The sequence below is a fragment of the Protopterus annectens genome, chromosome 12.part0 (genome assembly GCF_019279795.1).
Source record: "Protopterus annectens isolate FY-2018-M chromosome 12.part0, PAN1.0, whole genome shotgun sequence".
Lineage (NCBI taxonomy): Eukaryota > Metazoa > Chordata > Ceratodontiformes > Protopteridae > Protopterus > Protopterus annectens.
In genome coordinates, this window is record NC_056746.1 from 218,126,417 (window position 1) to 218,150,953 (window position 24,537).

Below are 24,537 nucleotides of genomic sequence, written 5' to 3' on the forward strand. Positions count from 1 at the left end.
GTGAAGGATCCTGAGCTGATGCAGGAGGTAGAAGAGTGTAGGCTGTAGCTCTGTAGCTGCTCCAAGTGAAAATCCCAGGTTTCTGTGAAGATGCTCGCAAATCCCTTTCTGAGTACTATGTAACTGTATTTTTTCCAGTTGGGTAAGGGTTTTTTTCTGTCTGCAGCTGAATGTCAAATGGATAAGAAAGGTCTGACACTCATTTGCGCTTATTTGTCAGGCAGCTACAGAAAGTACTTATTGTTGGTGAAAATTAATGTGGTACTCATGAAGGTGCCATTTGCTGATTCCATTGATATACTTTCGAGATTTCAGCAGTCACATAAGAATCATGCAGATGTCCTTCCTTAGATCATTATCACAGTATTCCAGTACTGTTGAGTTATCATGCCAAAATAACCTAGACGTCCAGACAATGTACCAAAGTCAAAATGTTCTATATGGCCATACAGCCAACATATGGCCTAAGCCTGTGTCATCATGCTAAAGACTGTGTATTCTGAACACATAGTTGTAGAGGGGTGGAGTGTCGCAGACAGACAGAGAGCAAGCAGTGATAATCTGCTGAAAATGCCTGTTGGGAGGTTTTTATATGATTAGCTTATTTTCTGCCTCCAAAAAAGCACTGACTATATTCAAAGTAAGGACAGACAAAATAGACTAAAAGAGATTGTATTCAAGACCAGCTAACCACTTCATCAGTCAGTGATATTGCAACAAGAAGTTTTGTTTGGAGGATGATCAGTGCCTGTCTTGGTGATAACCCTGACACCTGCTGTTGCGCATCAGGAATGATGGAAGTTGTCATGTTACAGAAGGTGTGCTCTAGGCCGTACTTATAGAAAGCTACCCAGATTTAGCTGAGAATTATCCTGTACTTCAAGAAAGGAGTAATGACAACAGTTGCCCATTCCAAATGCTGAGTGCTGACACACAGAAAAAAAAAGATAACTGCTGGAGAGGTGTGAATCTGAAAATTTCCCTCTTCTTCTTTAAACTTCTTTTTTGCAAGGGGGGCAAGTCCCCCTGCCGCCCCCACCAATATAGGCAAGCACCCCACATCCCACATATTTATGTTTCCTAACTCTAAGATGGCCGTACTGTGGAGGAAAGGGAATATTCCAATAAACTGATATGTTAATCTGTTTTTTGGCCATTCAGTCTCTGTGTTTCAGGACTTGCTGTAGCACTTCCTTACATTTCAAATGGTCACCATGCAAATCAGCACCTTCAAATCTGAAGCCGTGGTATTCATCCAGAGAAGAATGGAGTTTCCTTTTCAGATAGTGGTGGGTGAACACTGGTCCTTTATGGAGGACTTTTAAGTACCTTGTAGTTTTAGTCCTGGCTGATAAGAAGGTGAACATGGCAAGTGAATGGCTAGAGGTTACATTCTTGGAACTAGACCATTTTATGGTGATGAAGTGGGTGCTGAGTTTCCTTAGTTTACCACTTATGAGATTTTGGGCAGAAGCAGTAAAAATTGAGGTTTCTCTGCAGATTCAGTTATTTTAGTGTTCATAACAGAATAAGGGGCTTAGTGATTTGGGCCACCCAATGAGTCAAGCTGCTGCACATTCTGATTGAGAAGTTGTGCAGACATCCTGTAAAGATGCTATCTGGATGGCTGCCATTGAACTTGTTCGAGCCATGGCCCTCTTGGGAGAAGACCCTAGGGCAGACTTTGAACATGCTGGAGGGATTATGCCTCTCATGACTGATGTTAGTGTGCTTGGGGATCCCTCAGGGTTAGCTGGAATACATGGTTGTGAAAGAGACGTTTTGGTTTGCTCTGCTTTATCTGCTGACTCACCCAGGAAAAGTAGAAAGCAAGTGGAATGTGCTTCAGATTTTCAGCTGTGCATAATTTTGGCTTCAAAAGGACAACATTCTATGAATACTTTCTTTCTTAGGTTATTTTTTTCCTCCGGTTTTGGTCATTTTCAGACTTGTATGTGCCCAGGTGCCCGAATTAAAAGGTAAAGATGTGATCTATGGAAGAAGTAAAAATTACATACTCATAACCTGTTTTTCGCTTGGATAATTGACACCTTTTCGTTTGATGCCTATTGCTCTCTCTCCAACACTTTTGTCCTCATCAATAAGTAATATATTTATCAGTGTCCTTTCAGATGTTTTGATACTACTGAAACTTCTTGGTAGTAAAATAAATAAACAAAATGCTTAATAGAGAGTGCAACAGTCTTCTAGAATCGTGTATTAATGTCTGTCAGCATCAGCCTTGTTGACAGGTTTGAGTTATTCTAGGTTTTGGCAGATTTGGACCAAAGTACCATCAAACTAAATGGTGAAGATTAGTAAACAGGAAATTATAGAGAATATGAACTATTAAAAAGTTCTAGTCCCCAATGACCTTTAACTGGATGAAACAGATTAAGAAAATAGGCAAATATTTGATGGGTTTCTGACTGTAAACAGTGCTAATTGATAAAAATATTCATCAGCTATTTTTGTACTAGGCCATGAACTTGTTACCTTTTTAGCAAGATTACAAGTTTCATAGCAGCACACTGAAAATCTACAGTCTGTTGATTATGACACTGTAGTAGATGAAACTGAAAGACATAAGCAGCCAGGTGGCAACATGTAAGACTGTTTTTGTGGTTTCAGTTGAAATCTGAATCACTCAGTAGAAAATTCATTTGTATAGTATACTGCACAACTTCAGGATTTGGACTACATAAGATACCATTAGGTGTTGCTAAACCTAGATAGCCTCGGAATTTGGGAATCAGGGTGACAGGGTGTAAGGTAACACACTGAAGGTGGTTACTGCATCTTCGAAACTAATGACATAGGGAGCATACATCACCTTTAGGGTATGAGTACATATGTGGTTAAGTACAGACATGGCTGATGTACAAGGGAAAAATGCAACAGATACACTTTAACACAGCAGTAATAGGCCTCGCACTCATATATTTAGTCTCCATGGTCTTTGAGGTGCTTCATCTTGGGAGAGAAGTCTTTTCTGTCTCTTGGCCCTAGCTCAATAGCAGAGTGACGGTGTGAATGACGGAATGTGCCTGTGTTGTGTATTTACCTATTTGTTTGTATGTGGGGGTATGTGGCTATATGTATCTGAATATCTGAGGGGTGAGTTGTGGTAGAACAGCTGAGAGTTGTGAACAGTCACTGAGTCAAACGTATACTGGCAGAAGCTAAAAAGTTAAATTCAGAATGATTTAAGAGTTACTTTTAAGTCTGGTTCAGACATAGAAATTCACTGGGTATGTGTAGGAATGTATCTTACTAATTTCATATAGAATGCAAGACTCAGTTTATGACCGATTCAGTAGGCATGCCAAAGGAAAGTGCATAGTTCATTGTAATAGCTATTTTTTTAAAAAATCCCTTTAGGCCATGCTGCCTGTGGGGTGTGTACGGATCATCCCATACAGTGACCAGTATGAGGAGGCCTATCGCTGTAACTTCTTGGGGCTGAGTCCTGCTGTACAAATTCCACCACATATAGCATCTTCAGGTACGAAGTTTATACTCATTTACTTTATTAGTTTATCTAAAAATTTAGAACTTTGTGATTTTTTTTTGAGTGGAAATTTGTTAACTTCCACTAAGAAAATACTAGTGTTCTCAATTAATGCCAATGAATAGCTTAGGCATAAAAAGCAAGTAAAAAGTTTTTTAGTAATGCCTCATAAATCATCAAAATTGTTAGCATTATGTTATCATTTGTTCTACTCCAGAATGTCATTTGAGCATCCATTCCCAATTCTTGTAATATAGTTCCCAGTCTCCTACACATATACCTCTGACCTCTGGTTTATTCCAAATTCCCCTCTTCTCTCCCCTGAGTATCTCACCTATTCCCTTTTTGTGTGATCCCAAAAATGTACTTTTCCTAGGCAGGACTCTTGACTTCTCAGGAGACAGAGCCTTGTGGTTACTTATTCTTAGGTGTGAGGTGAGATCTCATATGGGAAGAAGCATACAGGCACCCAAATCCCAAGCTGTGGCAGAGTGACTTTAATGATATCAGCAAATGTGCTGTGCACATCTGGTTGTCATATGCTGGATGTTTGTCATTCTTCCCTTCAACAAATTATAGCCTGAAAGATCTCTGGTCTTCAAAAAAGGTTGCCCAGGCAACAGCAAAGCCAGCATCCAAAAGCATAGCACACCTGGCCATTCTTCATCCTACTCCCTCCTCAGCTAACACCTCCAGTCAGTTGAATCCATTTTTGAGCCCATGTCACAGTGACACAGATGAACACTTTACCTCTGGACCAGTGAATCAGCTCTATTTTTTTTTCAGCCAGGGCTTTTTCTCATAATGTGATGATACTGTTGCCCTTCTTTTACCCTGTGTACATTGTTCATTATTGCCTTAAAACTTCAGTACACTAAATCTAGGAATTCTGTGAGTAGCTCTTGAGACAGTTGCAAGTGTATTTTTTAATGGCATCCTTTGATTTTTATTGGTTACACCCTTCTTGATGGTTCATTTTGGTGACTTGGGCAGGATCAATCTCTATGTCCTACAAAAGTGATTAAGCTTGTGGGTTCAAGACTTCCAAGATGGCTGCACACTGTGTAACAGCATTCTAGCTCTCCCAGTGTGCAAGTAGAAACTCTGCAGAGAAAGCCAGTGGACTTGTATTTCTAGGTAAATTTCAGTAACCGGCTAGTAAGTGCACTGCCTGGATGCCAGGAAAAAGGAATACAGAGGACCTGAAAGAAAATCAACTACAAAAGGTGAGGAAAAAAAACACTAGGAAAAATACTGCAGATGTTCAGCAAAAAGCAGTGCAAGCTCCAGACATGACTTCAAGTAACGCAGAGGAAAGTATAGGACAACTGCACACAGACCTGATTAAAATAAACAAGTCACTCATGGAATATAGCAACCCAAATAAGAAAAAGCTTGAAAAAATGGAAGAAGCTTTAAACAGGTATTCAGCTGAGGTGATAAAACTGCAAAAATCAGAGGTCGAAATGAAAATAAAAAAGACTGGCTGTATATGAGACTGCTCAAGAAGAGATGTTTCAAAAAATGATAAGAGTTAGAGGACAGAGCACATAGGGAAAACCTAAGATTTTCTGCTGTACCAGAGAAGCTGGAAGAAACAGACTATTAATTTTATGAAAACACAAATAAGCAACCGGACTGGTATTCCACATCAGGAGTTGTTAATTGAAATGGCACATTGTGTACATGCTCCAAACTTGGCTGTGTGAAAACAACCTATACCTTTAATAGTAAAAATGCAATTCTACCAGAAGGAGTTGATTCTGACAAACTGTGGCAGAAGAGCAAAGTACTAAAAGTGGGACACAGCAGAGTGTTTGTGGAGAATGATTACTCACTGTACACCAGACAGAATAGGAGTAAATTTATTACACTATTCAGGGAATGCCAAGAAGCAGGTATGAGATTCAAACTGGTGTACCCAGCTATTTTCAATATATTCTTCCCTGGAGGGAAAACATAATTTTTTAATCCAGTGCATGCTAAGGAGGAAATACAAAAGTTTGTCCAAAAAGTAAGCTGTGAAACAGAATGAGCTTCTGCTTTTTCTTCTTCTGGTAATAAAGACCACAGAAAGACTGTGCCAGTGAAACCTTTTCCAGTGTTTCATCAAAAAATGATTGCAAGAATGAAAAAAACCCAAAAGACTAGAAGAATCAAAGAGTATATTGGAAATGAAGCAGAGACATGATTTAGGAGATGGAGTTGAACAGGAATAAAACTCAGTAACTTGGAAATTGACAAATGTGGGATTGCAAAGCAATAATTATGTTTGTGAAATGTGACAGAAAAAGAAAGTCTGTAAATATTGTACTTTTTGGACTTTGTTGAACATGTAGGGTAATCTAAAGCATATGCCCAGGGGACTCATATGCCCTACCTCATGTCATTAATATTCAGAAAAATACTTAAGAGAGGGGGAGAGGAGTAGAAAGTTAACTGTAAGTAAAACATTTTTTCGTAATAGTAATATTTTTATAGTGCATGATTTTCTTTAAATGCTGTAAAGTAATGTTTTCTCAGTTATTTTAAGTGTAATGGGGATACTGATATAAACAGGTGCCTCTCTTTTTTTCTCCCTTCTTCTCTATTTCTGCTTGTTCAGTTTTAAGAAATGTAGTCACTGCAATGTAAAACAAAGAAGAAGAAAACTCCATGACAAAAGAAAAATGTATGTACTTTTTTCATTCTTGCATACAGGAATGACCGGATTAAGGCCTTTAGCTTGATCTAGTAACTAGTTTTAAGAGAAAGCAAGTAAATGAAAAAAAAAAAACATTGAATATTATAAAGCTTTTTTCTAGCAAATAAATGTATGATTAGTCTATGTATCTGGTCCTCAAGGAGACAGTCTGATGAAGAGAAATGACTAGGAGATAATGTTTTCGGAAATCATTCACATGTTTTCCCAGCTGGCAGAGCTGTAAAGGTAAAACAAAAAACAGACAGCACTTAGCAGAAGCATAGGCTGAGCCATGCATCTTAGCATGGATAACCTTTCTTTTAGGTTAACCCAAGTCTATGACTGTAGTTTTCAGTGTGTGATGCATATTCCTATTAGGAAAATTTAAGTCTTCAATATTTGAAGATGTACATAGTTTTGTGTGTTAGTATGAAGCTAATAGGTTTTAATGAGCATTGGGGTGTTTTTGTTTGTTTGTTTGAGGGCTTTCAAACAAAAACAATGTGTAAGATGTGGCATAGGCTTAAATGGATATGACAAGACCCAACTGTATAAAAGAGCAACTTGCCAAACAGTGTCTGCATGTAACACAAAAGCTGGAATAAGACACTTAAAAAGCTGTTAAGGTGGGAATAACTTTTTAAACACAATGATGCTTTCTGTAATGTATTTAAATGTCAGTGGTCTCAAAATAAAAACAAAAAAGAAAGAGTAGTGAACTATATTTAAAAATAGAGTGAAAATAGCTATGCTAAAGTGTCTGACGGCCCAGAAGGGAAAATATAATCAAGGAGGGTTGATTTTTGAAGAAATTTATAAAAATATTTGGCATGGAAGATGTAAATTCAGTACTAGGAGTTCAGAGTGAATTTACATATATTCCCCCAAGATACAAAACATGGGGTAGGCTAGACACAATTTGCATTTTTCAGGAACATGTGCATTTAATTGAAGCTCTTGATTGATGCATCAATAGTACTAAAATAAAACACAGGGTAATGAAATAAAAATGAGACACTGGCACTTTCCCACCGATCTGTTGAAAAGTGAGGAATTTAAAGAATGAGCAGTAGAAATTATTCAGGAACTATTAGAGAATATAGGAATTTTTCTGAAATATAGCTAATGACTGGGATAAAATTAAAGTGGAGTTTAAAAAATAGGGTGGAAATGAAAGGAGATATAGTTAAGTGGCAATTATTTAGAGGGACTGAGAAATGTTAAAGTATTGCAGAATATGAGAGAGAGAGGAGGAATCTTGTAGAACAAGAGGAGGAGCAACTGCAGAATGCTAAACAGAAAATAAGAGATTACTTCAATAATATACATGAGTTTAGAAAGATAGCTGTTAAACAATTGTTTTTTGATAACTCTAGAGCACACAAACTTTTAGCACAGTTTCAAAGGCAACAGAAAGTAGAAAGGGCTGTCACCAAGCTTAGGGAGCCGATAACAAGAGATCCTAGTATAGAGGTATTAGAAATATTTCAGAAATTCTATGAAAGTCTGTAAAAATCAAAAAAAGGCCCAAATGGAAATGTTTATGGAAGAATTAAATATGCCAAGGTTAGTGGTAGATGAGGCTCAATTACTAACAGGATAAGAGGAGACAAGATAAAAATAGTGATGTATAACTAATCCACAGGAAAGCCCCCAGGAACAGATGATATTCCTGTGGACGTTTGGAAGCTATGAGAGAAAAAACTGATAAAGGTGTGGAAGGTTTTGCTTAACAGTATTTTAAGAGGAGAAGTACCAACATCCTGGAAGAAAGCAGTAAAAGCTGTAATATCTAAAGGGTAAAGACCCATCAGATCCAGCTTCATACAGACCCATTTCAATTATAAACCATGATTATAAAATATGAATGTCTGTAATGGCTAAAAGAATGACAAAAGGGTGCCAAAATTGATAGAGATCAGTATGGTTTTGTGGAGGGGAGGCAAACATTTGACAACATTAACAGAACACTAATGATCCAGAGGAAGCAGAAAGTAAGAAAATACCACTGTTGTTGATGGGTCTTAATGCAGAGAAAGCATTTGACAGCGAAAGTTGGAATGTTTTGAGCAGGGCAATGAAAGCATTTGCATTCCATAAGGTTGATTAGGAGGATATATGAGGGATCAGGGGTAAAATTAAAGTGGATGGGTTCATCTCTGATAATTTCTGCTTCAGAATAGGAACCGGGCAGTGGGTGTCCTCTTTTCCTGTTTGCATTATATGTAGAACTGTTGGCAAAGAACATAAGGGACTCAGAACTTCAAGGATATAATTGGTATGGTACAAGAAAAGCTGGCTCTATTTGCAGATAGTATTATTTTATACCTGATAAAACCAGAAAAGGACATTTCAGTTTTGTAGAACATTTTGAGACTCTTTCACATTTTCTCAGGATACAAAAGCTAAAACAAACAAAATAGCACTAAATTATATACCCAGATATGAATTGGTTCAACAATATCCATATTTATGGGGAAATTATAAAATGAAGTACTTAGGAGTATGGATTAAATATGATTCCAGTGTGACTTTTAAGGATATGTGGGAAGAGACTAAACAAAAGATAATACAAAAACTGAGAAATGTAAACTCTGTTATATATGAATAGTAAGATGCAGGTAGTTAAAATGGTTTTAGTCCCTTTAGTCTTATACACAGGAAAGCCAGATTTTATCAACCAGGGAAGAAGATAGCAATTAATAAAGAGCTGAAGGATTTTATCTGGGAGGGGAAGACGCCCAGGAGTCAAGTGGGATAAGCTAATTCTTCCAATAGAACAAGGCAGATTGGGATCACCCAATTTGATGGGGCATTTCAGAGCTACACAGTTAAAGCTGCTATACATAGCACAAGCAGAAACCTATAATTCAGAGTGGTAAGGGATGATGATGAAACAAGCGGAAGCTCAAGAAACAAGGAGAGACTGGGATTTTGGATACAAATATTAAAGGAGAATAACAGTAATCATACAGAATATTATATTCATAAAGTAGAAAGTATTCTAAGAATTAAGCCAACACGGGAATGGAGAAAGGAAGTTCTGCTGATAGGGATGACTTCAATTAGGAATACAGACAGTAGGCAAGAGGGAGATCAAATTTATTGGAGTGGGAAAGGTACTAGAATGGGAAGACACCAAGAATAGGTTCATAGGTAGGTGCTAGGCTGTCTGCCCGAGTGCATTTATAAGCCTAGCCAGAGTGTGCCGCCCCATTGATTAATTAACTGATCCTCTGTCAAGCAGAGCCAATGAAGTGATCCCAGGGGTGTATTTTCTGTTACCCATCCACTCGTCAAGGTTTCTCTTGAAGAGTGTTAGTGAGGGGCTCTGCCTGATGTAGTTTAGAATTTTGTTCCAAAGCATGGGGAGTCTCTGTGACAGGAATCTATCCCTCCAGCATGTTCTATTTGTTGTTGTGGCGAGGTTTAGCTCACTAGAGCGCGTGGCTCGCAGTGACTTGGATTTCTTTAGGTGGAGCATGTCCATCAATTGTGAGTTGGACATGGCTTTGTAAGTCAGGCAGAGATCACCTCTGAGTAAGTGATATGCCACTGCATACAGCCGGAGTTTTTTCAGTCGGGATGCATAGGACATATGTTTGAGGCCAGTAATCCTCTTGGTGAGGTACTTTTGTGGTCTTTCCAGCTGTTGGAAGTGTCTTGTGAGGTACATCCCAAATGGGGCATTGTACTCTATGATGGGTCTAATGAGTGATGAGTAGAGGGGCACTATAACCTCTCTATTTCTAGATGCAAACCCTTTAGTAATTAGATGGGCCACATAGAAGGATTTCCTAACTACTTTGGCAATATGATTGTCAAAGGAGAGATTACGATCTACCTGGGTCCCCAGATCTCTTATTACCTCTTCTGTATTAAGGGGGCTGCCACCTATGTGGTAATTCATGGGTGTTTTGTTTTTCCCAAACGGGATGACTATGCATTTTTTGGCATTTAGCTTGAGGCCATGACTTTGACACCAGGTGTCCGTCTCAGTAAGGCCCTTTTGGAGGATGTCCATGTTAGCCGGAGAGTCAATTATGGCTCTTAGTTTGCAGTCATCAGCAAACTTTGTTAGCCGTAGTCCTCCTATGTTTGCCTGTACTTCTGAGAAGTATATGCCGAACAGTAGGGGTCCCAGGACCGAGCCTTGCGGGACACCACTTGTGACTGGTTTAGAGTCGGACCTGGGACCCACTATTCTTACCGTGTGAGTTCTGTCTGTAAGCCAGTTGGCAACCCATCTTGTGATGTAGGGGTTTATGTTCAGGCTGGTGAGTTTTTCTGTAATACCCGAGTGGAGAATGATGTCGAAAGCCTTGGCGAGGTCAAAGTAGGCTGTGTGAACCACCTTTCCCTCGTCTATGACCTTGGTGACTGTCTCGAAGAAGTCAACCAGGTTTAGTAGGCATGATCTGCCCTTAACAAAGCCGAACTGGGTTGGGTCAAGTGTTTGGAAGTTCCCAATGTCTTTGTTAATAAGTTCCATGATGATGCGCTCCATAGCCTTGCAGACCAGGCTAGTCAGGCTTATGGGGCATTAGTTACCAGGGTCAGTTGTGGCCCCTCCTTTGTGGAGAGGAATAACGGTTGCTGTGCGCCATTCTATGGGCACGTAGCCTGTGGAGAGGTTGAGGTTGAAGAGCGTGTTTAGGTGCGGGGGTTATTTCGTTCTGTAGTTTGTGCAAGACGCAGCTTGGGACACCATTTGGTCTCATTGACACTGTGTTTTTGGCTTTTGAATGGGTTGTTTTCACCTGTGCATCTGTGATTTTTGGGACACTACACTTTTCCGGTATTGTTGTGGGCCCTTTTGGAGGTGAAACGGGGGTAAAGTTTGCACTGAATCTATCTGCCAGGATGTTGGCAATATCAGTAGGTTCAGTATATTTTATGCTATTTTGCACTAGTTCAGTGCAGATCTGTGAGTTGCCACTTAGATTCTTAACATAGCTAAAGAAGGCTTTGTGGTTATCTTTTGAATCCTTGGCTATTTTTCTTTCAAAGTTAGCCTTGGATGATTTCATGAGGGACCTTAGTTTTTTACTGATACTGATCAGGGATGTCTTTCCTTCTTGGGATTTGCTTTTTTTCTGAACTAGTTTCCTCCTCCTATTGTATAGCCTGTTTATGGCAGGGGTCCACCAAACTGGTTTTCTTCTCTTAAGAGGTGTGAGTCTTGGTTTTGCTAGGGATGGCACGATCCATGCATCCTTGTAGGTGCTCATAGAGTGCATTTGTAAAGGTTTCTGCAACTTGGGCAGCGTTATCCTTTAGCATGGGGGCTGTGAAACTTACCACCTCTGTCTTAAGTAAGTTGAAGTTTGCTTTAGAGAAGTTTTTTTACTGTGGTTTCCTTAGTTGGGGGTGGTGGTGGGGTGTGGACATCCAGAGTAGTTAGTTTATGGCCTGATCTAACCAGTGACGGGTTGACCTCTGGTGTGAAACACCTGTCGCCCATGTTGTTGATGACCAGGTCCAATATGTTTTCATCTTTGGTAGGGGAGTTTGCCAGCTGATCCAGGGCGTTTGAGTTGATGAATTCCAGGAAGCGCTGGGACTGGGAGTTTGTACTCGAGTAGTTTTCCCAGTGAATGGTAGGGTAATTGAAATTGCCCAATATCAGGGTGTTCGGTAGGATCTTCATGTTTTCCAGTGTCTCCAGAAAGGTGGAGTGGTGGTCCTGGGTCCTGGAGGGTGATCTGTAGCAGGCCACAATTTGCATTGCAGATTTGCCCGATGTTAGTTGCACATGGATTATCTCAGTGGTATCATACTGCGCCACTAACCTGGAGGTGTAGGTATCCTTGATGAATATGGATACACCCCCTCCTTTTGTGCTTCAGTCCATGTTCTGTGGCCGAAACATGTGGTATGAGTTGTAGCCCAGTAGTGCTGGGGTGCTCTCTGGAGCCTTGAACCAGGTTTCAGTTACTGTACTGTATTTCACTATATTTTCTGCTTAGGCCAATCCTACAATGTATTTGGACTGCAAGTTAGAGATTGATTTCCCTATCAGGAATTGATATCAAGTGTAGGCAAAGATAAAGACATAGAGGGTCCTAAACAAAAGATCATTATTGGTAGAGTTCTTAGTAGAATCTAGAACAGAAGCTGCTGTTAAAAAAGGAATAATTAGTGGTGCATATAAAATATTGCATGATGACTATAAGAATCAATCAGAGGAGGTTAGAAAGGATTGGGAAGAGAGATTGGATACGCAATTCACAAAGAAGCACTGGGGGACATATGTATGTCTCCCAAATATGCAATAAAATCTAGAAAATTTTGAATTTTTTGCTTGGAAATGTTTACATACGTAATTTTATACCCCAGATAGACTCCAGAGAATTTTTCTTCAGGTAGACATCAAATGTTGGAGGAGTGATGGAGAAGAATGAGGTTATTGGGAACATATTTTCTCAGAGTGTAATGAGTTGGCAGACTTTAAAGACTTTCTGAAGACTATTCTATCAGGGATACAGGGTGAGCAAATTAGAGTATCTAGGGAAGTTATGGTACAGAATTGGAATTGCCTAGACATAGTAAGGCCTTACAGAGTCTAATTATGCTGTCTGCCAAAAAAGCCATACTAGAAAATGGAAATCAAAGTTTAAATCAACTGTACTAGAAGTAGTGAATAGTAATAGAGATAGATCAACTGGAATTGGGATCTTTAGAAAAGGATAGGACCAAATTATGTAGGAAAAATGGGAATTGTGGAAACAATACATAAAGTGGAGAAATGAGGTTTAAGAGGAGAAATGAGGTTTAAAAGAAGGCAGGATTTGAATGAGTTATGTAATGTTTAATGGACAATGATTGGGTAGATTATAAGGGATGTATAATGTTTGCAACTGAAAATGTGCTTCTATTCATATGTTGCAGTATTCTTACTTGTGGGATCCTCCACCTCAGGCAACCCGAACATTCAGCTCCTATGCCAAGACTTAAGCCTAGTTGTTGTCAGATGCATGGGACGTCACACTCAGGGGCATAAACCATGTGCCATAAATGTGACGTTCACACGTGTAGACCTCAGAACTTCTCAGCTGCAGTCAAACATCAGCTTGCTCTTTTAGCTCCGCGCTTCAGAAGAAGATACAGGTAAGTACCCCGTTGGGGAATCTTCTTTATTTTCACTTGGGCTTAAGTTGCTGTTGCTCCTTTATAGCTGATGTCCTCTAAGAAGGGAAAATGTAAGTACGGTCGGCAAATTACACACAAGGATTCCCATGAGCTTTGTCTTTTCTGCTTAGGCCAATCCCACAACCATATGACCTGTAATGTTTGTCAGTCGTTTGCCCCTAAAACACTAAGCAGTCATCTAGTAGCCCTTAAACTGTTCGTGGAAAACCAACAACTCAAGCATTTGGCCCTAGGTATGAAGACTGAACGGCCATCAATGTGGAGCCACCTAAAAAGAAGGCCAAGGTTTCAAGACCTTCTATTGCTGCGCCTCCGATGTTGGACGTTCCACCAGCTACCGGTCTAGGGGCTGAAGGATGTCCGGAAGAACTAGCGACCTAGGTGGGTACCTTGTTGGAAGCCGCCCTAGCATCCCCAGTTGGCACATCCGCAGAGGTTACTGCGACGTCTGCCTCCTCCGATGTTGAAGTGGAACCGGGCTTGACCAGACAGCTGCCTACAGTGTCAAACCAGGGCTCCTTCGTCACAGGCCTGATGCCTGATTCTAGGCCTTCTCCTTCCCACACAACTTCAAAAGCAACACTTCTTAAGAGAAAAGAAAAAACTAAACATCTGTCTACCACAACAGAAGACCAGCCAGACTGGCAAACTTTTTCCCAGTCCTTGGTTCAGGCCTTTATGGCCCTCAGGCCCACTGCCACTCATACTCCAGCTCTGCCTACCCTTAGGCCTAGGCCAGTCTCAGCTACTTCCATCTCCCTGGCTCACATTCAGGAGGAAGATTCCTCTTCGTCCTCCTTGGATGAATCTCTTACATACACTTCTCAGCTGGCATCCCCCCTGGAGTACTGTTCTCCAGATGAAGGCTCCCTGGAAGGACACTCCCCATCTGAAGATATTACATTTGGGGAAACTATCTCCAAAATGAGGGAGTACTTCAAGTAGGATATCACTCAAATTACTGAGGTGCAAAAGTGGTATTTTGAGCTCCTACAGATGGAGTCTCCCTCTCCATCTGCTATTCCCCCTGTGATTCCAGCTTACCTGGATGCTTTTACTTCAGCCTCTAAGACCCCCGAATCCCAGCCTCCAGCCCCTAAAAGGCCGAATAGGTTCTACAAAGTCCCTGATGACCACAAGTACCTCATTAAGCCACCTATGGCAGACCCAGTTGTCATTGCAGTGGCTCCAGATAAGCAATCCAGGCAGATTCCTTCCTCATCCCTTCTGCCATCAGACAAAGACAGCAAAGTGATAGGCAGACTGGGAAAAAAGATTTATACTTCATCCAACCTGGCCATTAGGGCAATTAATTACCAGACACACATGGTTAAATGTGCCTTGGACCTAGTCTCTCAGGCAACTTCATTACTGTCTTCCTTGCCTGATTCCCCTACCAAACCTCAAGTTACCTCTAAGCTCTCCTTAGCAGCACAAATTGCCAGACATTCTATAAAATGCAGCTGTAATGCTGCTGAGACTTCAGCCAGGTCAGCTGCCTCAGCCTCTGTACTATGCATGTACTGCTGGCTCAGATACAACCCCTCCCTGATGATTTCAAAAACATGATCTTAGTTGCTCCCCTGGACAATAAATTCCTCTTTGGCAAGCAGTCTGCAGAACTATTCAAGCAAGGAAATTCAGGACCGCAAACATTTATTGGTGTCACCGGTTCCAAAATTCTATAGGAACTACCCTGCTAAACCCACCTTTGTTAGGAGAGCACCTTTTCCTTTCTCTTCTTCCTCAAAACACAGGAAAGGGTCTAGAGAAACTTCATCGCCCAGGACTGCCTCTTCTCAGTCCACCCCTATGCCGCTCTTTCCAGACAGACCAAACAATACATGACTGCGTAAACCACTTTCCCCTCTCTACCTGCCTGTCTGTCTACCTCTTTGGCAACATATCACATCAAACTGCTTGGTCTTATCGATAGTGGAAAAAGGGTACTTTATGATCTGGCAGAAAAAAAACATCCCAAAAGGCATGCCCCCCCCTCCCTCCAAAAAAACAACTCCACCTGATACCCCAGATCGTCCAAGTTTTGCTGTCACGGGGGACCATAGAAAGGGTTCCCACAGGCCATGAGGGTCAAGGGTTTTACTAGGCTCTTCCTGGTCCCAAAAAAGGAGGGCCCTTGGAGGCCTATACTGGACCTGTCCCTGTTAAACCCCTTTCTGCTGGTACCTTCCTTCCACATATGCTATCCCTTCAAATCCACTACTGACACCCGGTGCTTTCATAGACATTTTGGACCTGAAGGAGGCATACCTCCTTATTCCCATTCACCCAGACTACAGGAGATTTCTACGCTTTACTGTGCCATCCTGGCACTTTCAGTTTACTGCCTTGCCCTTTGGTTTATGTACAGCACCAAGGGTCTTCACAAAGTGTCTTTCCCCAGCAGTAGCCTACTGCCGAACAAAAGGCATACAAATTTACCCTTATTTGTATGACCTCCTCATCCAAGCAAAAGAGGCAAGTATGCTCAGGACGCACCTGCTATTCACTATGTCCCTCCTTCAAAGTCTGGGGTTTACTCTCAACCTAACAAAATCCTCCCTTACTCCATCCCAAGACCAAACCTTCTTGGCCTGCAGAATAAGGACAGACTTGATGAAGGCCTTCCTTCCTCAAGACAAGGTCTCTTCCCTAAATAACTACTTCCCAGAGTTATTTCTAGTCAAGCACATCTCTGCCAGGTAATCCCTGTGCCTTCTAGGCTTCGTGGCATCTACTCTTCCTATGTTGCCCCCTGCCAAGTTGACCATGAGGAAGTTCCAATGGTACTTGAAAAATGTCTGGTCCCAACACAATCACCCTCCTGGAATTTCAGGTGCCTTTCCTGCCCTGCCTGAAGAAAGAGTTGAGGTGGTGGATGCAGCAAATAAGCAACAACCCAGGCCGCCTTCTGCAACCCACCAAGCCAGTGCAGTTCATGCACACAGATGCCTCCAATCTAGGATGAGGGGCCACTATAAATGGTCTCAAGGTACAGGCTCGGTGGGAGCCCTCCCTCTAGAGAACACATATCAATGTGAGGGAAATGACTGATCTCCTTCTAGCTTTAAAGACCTTCCTCCCTCTAATACAACCAAGTCCTCTTCAAGTCTTTACAGACAACATCACTGTGAATGTGGTACATCAACAAGCAGGGGGAACCAAATCCTACTTACTGTGCAGGCTAGCAGTACAGGCATGGGAATTGGCCACCCAGTACAATGTCACACTGCAGGCAGTCTGCATCCCATCTCAGGACAATAATCGAGGAGATGCCCTCAACAGATCATTCTCTCAACATCAAGAATGGATGTTACACAGAGATGTTTTCTTAGACATTGTCTATCGATGGGGCACCCCACAGATAGATCTGTTTGCCTTCCCTCACAACAGACAGCTACAGCTGTTTTGCTCCAGATTCCCCTCCCCACTAATGTGGAAAGTGGATGCCTTTTCAATTTCTTGGAAGAGGCTGTTCCTTTATGCCTTCACCCCTTCTCGCTTATTCAGAAGGTCCTGCTGAAAATTCAGAAGGACAAACCAAAAATCTTGCGGCTGACCCCCAATTGGCCAAAGCAGCATTGGTTCCCCCTTCTTCTATCTCTTGCCAAGGGCAATCACCACAAGTTGCCTCACAAGGTGGACCTGCTCATACAACAGAAGGGATCCCTCATTCATCCTCATCTAAAAACCCTCAGCCTAACCCTGTGGGTGATAAACTTCTGATCCCTTTCAGATGCATCTATTCTGAGGATGTGTTGTCTGTCCTGCAGGAGGCCAGGAAACCCATTACCAGGAGATCCTATGTATCAAAATAGAAAAGGTTCTCCAGTTGTTGTCTTCAAAGGCAACTAGACCCCTTTCAAGTGGATGTTCCGCTACTCCTAGCCTATGTGTGTGTGAGCTCCTAAAATCAGAACTTTCATACTCTTCAGTGAAAGTCCATTTGTCAGCCATTTCAGCCTGCTTACCTATTTATCCACCCCTATTATCGAGATTGGAGGTGAAACTTTTTTTTTAAGAGGGTCCTCCCTATCAGACCACCAAGAAAACCTATCCCTCCTCCATAGGACCTGAACTTCATACTGAAGAAACTTTCACTGCCCCCTTTGAAACCGGCAGCTTCTTCCACTTTAAAGACGTGTACCTGGAAGACTCTCTTGTTAGTAGCCGTTACTTCAGCTAGGAGAGTTTCTGAGCTGCAAGCAGTCGTGACCACTCCTCAATACACTGTCTTCCACAAAGACAGGGTAACTCTGCGTACCAATCCCTCATTCATGCCCAAAGTGGTCAATGAAGTGTCCCTTAAATAATCGATCCATTTACCCACCTTTTTCCTTTCACCACAGAATAACAGTGAGAGTGTACTCCATTCCCTTGATGTTCACAGGCAACCAAGGTTTTATCTGAACAAGACCAAAGACATTAGAAAGTTCAATAAGCTCTTTGTATCATTTCACCCCAGGGCCGTGGGGAAAACTGTATCCAAACAGACAATATCCTCCTGTATATGCAAAACGTTTACCTTCTGTTACTCTTTCCATGGTAGAGAGTTACCCCACACTGTTAAAAGCACACTCTGCTAGAGCAGTAGCCTCTTCAGGGTCCTTTCTCAAAGCCACTATCCTAGAGGCAGCCACGTGGTCCTCTGTACATACCTTCACCAAGCATTATAAATTGGACAACATCTCCAGAACCAGGGCAAGATTTGCAAGAGCCATCCTCCATAGTTTCCTGGAGACTGCTACCTCTTCCACCCTTTGTCCTGCTTGAGCTGTAGTACTCTCCTACAAGTGAGAATACTGCAATGTGTGAATAGAAGGGCATAGATTAGTTGTGTAAAATCTTACCATAACCATAGATGTCCTTCTCTTCCATGTTGCAGTATTCCTTCCCTCCCTTCTAACCTCCTTTATGGCCTTTTCCCCTCTGTGGATGGCATCCTTCCTGTTTTCCTTAAACTGTTGTCTGACTAAGCAGTCAGTTCTGAGGTCTGTGTTTGTGTTTGTGGATGTCACATTTATGGCCCACGGTTTATGGCCCTGCATGTGACATCCCACGCATCTGACAGCAACCAGGCTTAAGCTTTAGCATAGGAGATGGATGTTCAAGTCACTTGAGGCGGAGGATCCCACAAGTGAGAATACTGCAACATGAAAGAGGAGGACAACTATGGTTATGGTAAGATTTTACGCAACAAATCTTTGTTAATATGATTTGTTATGTATAATGCCTACAACTAAGATTGTCAGTATGGTTTGTTTTCATTTATATAAATGTATGATTGCCATGTCATAAGTGATAATTTAATAAAGATGTCTTGTTAAAAAAAAAAAAAAAACTTGTGGGTTCAAGTCCTCTCAGGGTTATTTGCTGACTGCTGCTGTAGAAAATCTTGTAAATGCAGTGCTTTCCATAATATAAGTGTTGAAAATTGTGGATTCAAGACTCCTCAGGTTCTATGCTTTATCTAGCAGCACAGAGAACTAAAGCTCTGACTTGTTAATGAGCTGCTTCCTCTTCCAAGGGTACAGGATTTGAATCTTTCCACCTGTATTTGCTTACAGCATGACATTAAGCAAGTGACTTAATCTGCCAGTACTTTAGGATAATTGGGAATTTGGGCTAGGATCTTTAATAGTCTTGTAGACTACATACCTTGTAAGTAACTATGACATAGTGAGGTCCAAGTCTGGAAGGGATTCTTTTTCACAATGTGGTTGATGTCCATTGGATTAGAGAATAAAATCTTAGTGCCTGAATTCAAAGATTATTTTAGTGGGTTTTGCATTATGATAATTATAGCTGGGGTCTGGGAGTGTTCTGCCCTTATTTTCCCCTTTTTTGTGGCCTAAGCTACTGAGAATGTTGAGAGGAAGATGAGCTGGGAGCAACACAGAGGATGCTACCAGAAATTGCGGAGAGGAGGTAAAAGTCGAAGTGGAAAATAAGATAGAGGCTAAATAATTACAAAATGCTATTTTCAAATATAAAGATATGTGGATGCTAAATAGCCTAGGAACATAGCCACTGATAGCCAATAGGTTCCAGGATAAAAGTACCAACAAGTGTATCATACCAGATACCCTACAGGCAAAGTAATCTTAGGCTGTCTTAAAGGTCATCCACCCTCTAATGCAGTTAACCTTATCCCAGAGTTAGTTTTTATCCCCTATAATATCACCAAGATGTAGTTTAGTGCCTAAAAACATTTTAGTACATTTCAGTTTTTTTTTTTCATTTCCATGTTTTTAATTGCCACATAATGAAGTCCCTGATGTCTTTTCTCCTCTTCAAAATATTAGATTGTTTTAAAAAAGAGGATTGCCTTAGTCTCTATGATGTGAAGTAGGCAGTACACTTTTTATGGTTCACTGTTTTTCACCACCCACAATTTTATGCTTAACATTGTCTTGATGGGGGTCACTAAAGTGCTATAAAGCTAGGGTTACCACCTGTCCCACTTTGCGAGGGACAGTCCCTCTTTAGGCAGTTGTGTCCTGCAAAATATTGTGAGAAAATGGCAAATGTCCTGAGATTTTAGGACAAAATTATTTTCTATATTGTATGTAATAGTTGAGTAAAACAGTTATTCTGTATCTGAAACACCTAAATGTTATATGAAACAGAATAAAGAACAAAAATGCTACAAGAATAAACTTTTATTCAGGCAAACAACTGAAGTTCTGTCCTTTGTACTGGCCGTGGGTATGTTTTGCCCTGCAAAATCTGATGTTTGTAGCACAAATGTCCCACTTTGGCCATTTGGAAAGGTGGCAACCTTATATAAAGCACACGTGAGAACTGAAGTGAAACAGTTTATCTGATGTCAATCTGCATATAGCCCTTGACAGTGTGTTAGGTTCTGAACCGACTTGTCCATTATTCCAGCTCGTGCGTACTAAAAAAACTCTGCAGCTCAGCTCTACCCATAATGCTCCTCACCAAATTATCTCAGATCTCATTTGCTGCTTTAAAGTGCCAGACACATCTCCTATAAGCTCTCAAGCAAGCAGTTTCTTCTCTGTAAGTTACTTTCTTTTTCTTTATATTAAGATTTTTAGTTTGTTTTCTACCAGCTCCTCTTTTTTTGCTATTAGTGTACATGTGATCCCGTTTTCCTCAACCTTAAGGTAGCCTTATGTACCATTGTTGGTACATTTCCCGTTTACCTTTGGTATTTCTTCTGTACCATTGTTGGTACTTCGTTATTCTCTGTAACTTCCCTTTTCTAATTTCTGTAAAAAAAAAATTTAGAGAATAGTTAGTCCCTGTGTAGTTTAGTGGAGTCCTTGTGTGCGTGTGTGTTTTCTCGTTTTGGCAGACAAGCCAGCTAAAGGCACCTCGGGTTTTAAGAGTTGTCTTAAGTGCAATAGAAAAATGCCCAAATCAGACAGGCATACTCATTGTGTTTATTGCCTTGGGGCTATACATTTACAGGAGGACTGTGCCATATGTCATAGTTTTAGCCATAGGGCACTAGTCAACAGTAGATATAAGCTTATTATAAAAGGTCTTTTGATATCTGAATTTGAACAGTCACTGTAAAGGTCCAGAACAGAGGCTAGTTCACCTTCCAATTCTTCCTCTTCCTCCAGTAAGAGAGAGAAGTCCAAAAAGAGACCTCATGTGATTGTGACTGTTTCCTCAGAACTGGTATCGAAAATGTCTAAATCTTCTGTGGTTCAGACAGCATCCTTGGAATCAACAACCAAGGCATCTCAACCCTCAGTGCTGACTTCTGCACTGAGTTCCTTGGTGCCATCCACAACATCAGATGTTCTTTATGTTTCACTGTTGCAGTCATCACTTGTGGCTTATCCCTGCTGGGTAGCTCTCGGCCAGCCCGCATACCAGAGTAAAGGTTTCCCTCCTGCGTCGGCTGTTCTGTGAGTGTGGCTGACATCCGGTCATCTGGGCTATAAAGAAAGACAGACAACACCATTTCATCAGTCTTTCTTGCCATGGAGCCCGAAGCAGACGCAGTTTTGTGAGTGCATTGATCAGCTGTTGCCAGAGTGAGGACAACCGTCTAAAGCTAAGTACCCCATTGGGGAATCTTTTCTTGTCTTAAACTGACATCAGAGAAAGTTAATAACTGTCTCAGTTGTGGAAAGCAGATCCCACACCAAAACTTCCATTCCCTCTTCGTCACTTGTTTAGGCCCAGACCACGATGTTCCAGGGTGTCAGTTCTGTGCCCTCTTTACTGCTCGTGCTATTAGAAAAAGGGTTGATATTGTAGCAAGGCATTTTAGTCAGTCTTTCCAGAAATGCAAAATGGCGTGATCTCTCAGGCAGTTTCTGACTTGTGTAGGAAGAAAAAGGACAAGGATAAGGATAGGCCGCTAAAAATTGGCCCTCTCATGACTCGGACTACAGGCAACTTTTACTCAAAGCAAGGCTGCAGCTGAACTCAGTGAGGTGCCTTTGCAGCCCCTGACAACAGCCGACGAACCATTGCAGGCCTCTACTGAGACCCATTCAGAGTCCGGTACGCCGCCAGATCAGTCTCCTTCAGCCGGGATGTCACTTTTTTCTCTCTCGGCTGGGTCCAGAGCCACTTTGCAGGCACAGGCTTCTGCTGAGATCCCTCCAACATCCGAAGTCTGAATTGGACCGATGACAGTGCTGCCGGTCAAATTGACTCTGTATAGGGCTTCTGAACCAGCTAGGAGCAGGCTTAAATCTACCCCCAAAAAGGTCCATTCCCAGGGCCCTAGCCTCCAACCTACTACTAGCCAGCCAGCCCCTCAGTTGCTGCAGCTGCTCAGGATGGCAGAAGACCTTATTACTCAGATCAGGGGTAACCAACCCCACTCTCCTACACCAGCCAAAAGAAAGAGACACCTCCCCAGAGGTCTTCACTGACCAGGAATCAGTTGATTCTGTTTTAGAAGACTCGGACATAGAAGACCAGCCCTTAGCAGCCTTTGAGGACTCTGATGCTGCTGATGACCCCATTCCGTCTGCCTCCCGCCCTGAGGACCTTTCCTTTGGGGAAACACTAAATACCCTCAAAGAACATTTTCAGTGGGAGGCCCAGGACTACCCTCAGTCTAAAAAGAGACTAAGGGAATTTCTTGATTTGCCTTGGCGTAAGCCTCTGGCCATTCCTCCTATCCTCAATGTTGTAGAGGATGTTTTCCTAGAATCTGCCCTCTCTCCAGATTCTCTCCCTCCAGCTCCCAGAAAGCCGGACAGATATGACAGGGTGCAAGACTCACAAAAATTCATTTATAAAAAAACCTACTGCAGACCCTGAAGTAATTACTCAAGCCCCTAAGGGAGCTAGGGCTAGCTCTTCTAAAAAACCCATCCCAGCTGACAAGGAAAGCAAAGAATTATACAGGATAGGTAAAAAGGTTTACACCTCAGTTGCTTTAGCTATCCGGGCACTAAATTGCCAATTTCACATGATAAAATTTCAGCAGAATGTGCTGGAACTGATTAAACAGATATCTGCCATGTCTGACAGTAGCACTACCAGAGAATTAACAGACCTCATACAGTCTAGCTTTCAGGTAGCAAAGCACTCCTTGCATTGTCGTTTTGATGCCTTAGAAGCCGCAAAGCACTCCTTGCATTGTCGTTTTGATGCCTTAGAAGCCTCTACCAGGGCTGCAACTACAGGCAGTTATCAGATAGCATGCCTGGTTAAAGGAGCAGCCCTTGCCTGACCAGGTAAAATCCAAACTTTTAGATGCATCTCTAGATATGGAGCAGATGTTTGGCCCCAAGACTGAGGAAGTCATCAAGAAAGTGGAGGACAAAGCCAAATCCATGCAGACTGTCAAGGATTTTTTACAGGTGCAACCACCCAGTTTCACTCGAAACTTCCCTACTAAGCACTGGTCCTTTCCCTCTCGAGTAAAGCCAGTGCAGAGAAAGGGATGCAGGGATAGAACCCCTAGGCCGCAGGCATGCAGCCAGCAAAAAACTAGGCAGTGGTCCACTGCCACTCCTAGGCAGGGGAGTTCTAAGCCCTCTACCCTCTCCAGGGACTCTCAATGACTCCCTACCTCCCTGCCCCCCAGGTCCCCAGACAAGTTAGGAGGAAGCCTCTCCCTCTTCCTAGAAAACTGGCAGGCCAGCACATCAGATCTATGGGTCCTGAAAATTATTACCACAGGGTACAGATTTTATTTCAAAGAAAAAAACAGTTGTTGCTCCAGAGACTAGGAGTGTTGGCACCAGAGGTTCCTTGGGTACCAGTGCAGTTTCTTCATATGCAGTCTGGCAAAGGGTACCAGCAGGATGCAGGACGCCATGTATTCTAGGGCTTGCATTATTTTCCTGGCTGTGAGGTAGGTCTTTTGTGCCAGCTTTTGGAAGTAGGACTAAAAAAAGGTCATCTTCTGGGGGGGGAGAAGGAAGGCCATTTGCATGGAAGTGTCTAGAAAGGTGCCCAGGAAGGTAATCCTTCGTGTGGGTAATAGCTAGGATTTCTCCAGGTTGATGGTGAATCCCAGTGAGCTCAGTAGGGTGTGCGCAAAGGAGAAGTCCTATAGGAGCTTTTCCTTGGTATCTGCCTGTATGAGGCAGTCGTCGAGGTAGGGGTAAATGTGTACTGCTCTCTGCCTGCAGTAAGCAATGACTGGAGCCAAGCACTTTGTAAAGACTCTGGGAGCAGTGGATAAGCCAAAGGGTAGTGCAGAGAACTGAAAGTGCTGGGACCCTGCTCTGAACCTTAGGTAGCTCCTGCAGGACTGTCTGATAGGGATATGCAGGGTAGCATCCTTCAGATCTAGGATCACTAACCAGGCTTGTGGCATGAGCATGGGTAGTAGTTTTTGTAGTGTTAACATTTTGAATTTTGGAACCAGAAGGGACAGATGGAGACGTCTAGGATAGGGCGCCATGTGCCCTCCTTTCTGGGGACCAGGAATAGTCTTGAGTAAAATCCTTTTCCGGTCTGTTCCTTGGGCATGGGTTCTATAGCTCCCTGGGCATATAGCTTTTGGATCTGATGAAAGGCTTCTGCTGTCTGGCCTGCAGGGATATCCGGGCAATCTCCCCCACTAATTCCTTGCCTAAGGAAGGAGCTCCTCTAGTGGGCCAGGCTTGCTCCCTGAACAATGGCCTTCCCTGTGTCCTTCAGCCACACAAGCAAACCCTGACCACCGACGCCTCAGACATTGCCTGGGGAGCCCACGCAGGAACTCTGCAAATCCAGGCCTTTTGGAAGAATG

At 42.2% G+C, this 24,537-nt stretch overlaps 1 protein-coding gene across 4 annotated transcripts in view; it reads left to right on the forward strand.

Annotated features, from left to right (window-relative positions):
* Window positions 1-24,537, forward strand: part of FLCN (folliculin) — a 439,052-nt gene that overhangs the window by 308,451 nt on the left and 106,064 nt on the right. For all 4 annotated transcript variants that reach the window (XM_044089272.1, XM_044089270.1, XM_044089269.1 and 1 more), the window contains exon 9: window positions 3,382-3,505. In XM_044089272.1, the coding sequence (XP_043945207.1) occupies window positions 3,382-3,505 (124 nt within the window). The remainder of the gene's footprint in view (window positions 1-3,381; window positions 3,506-24,537) is intronic.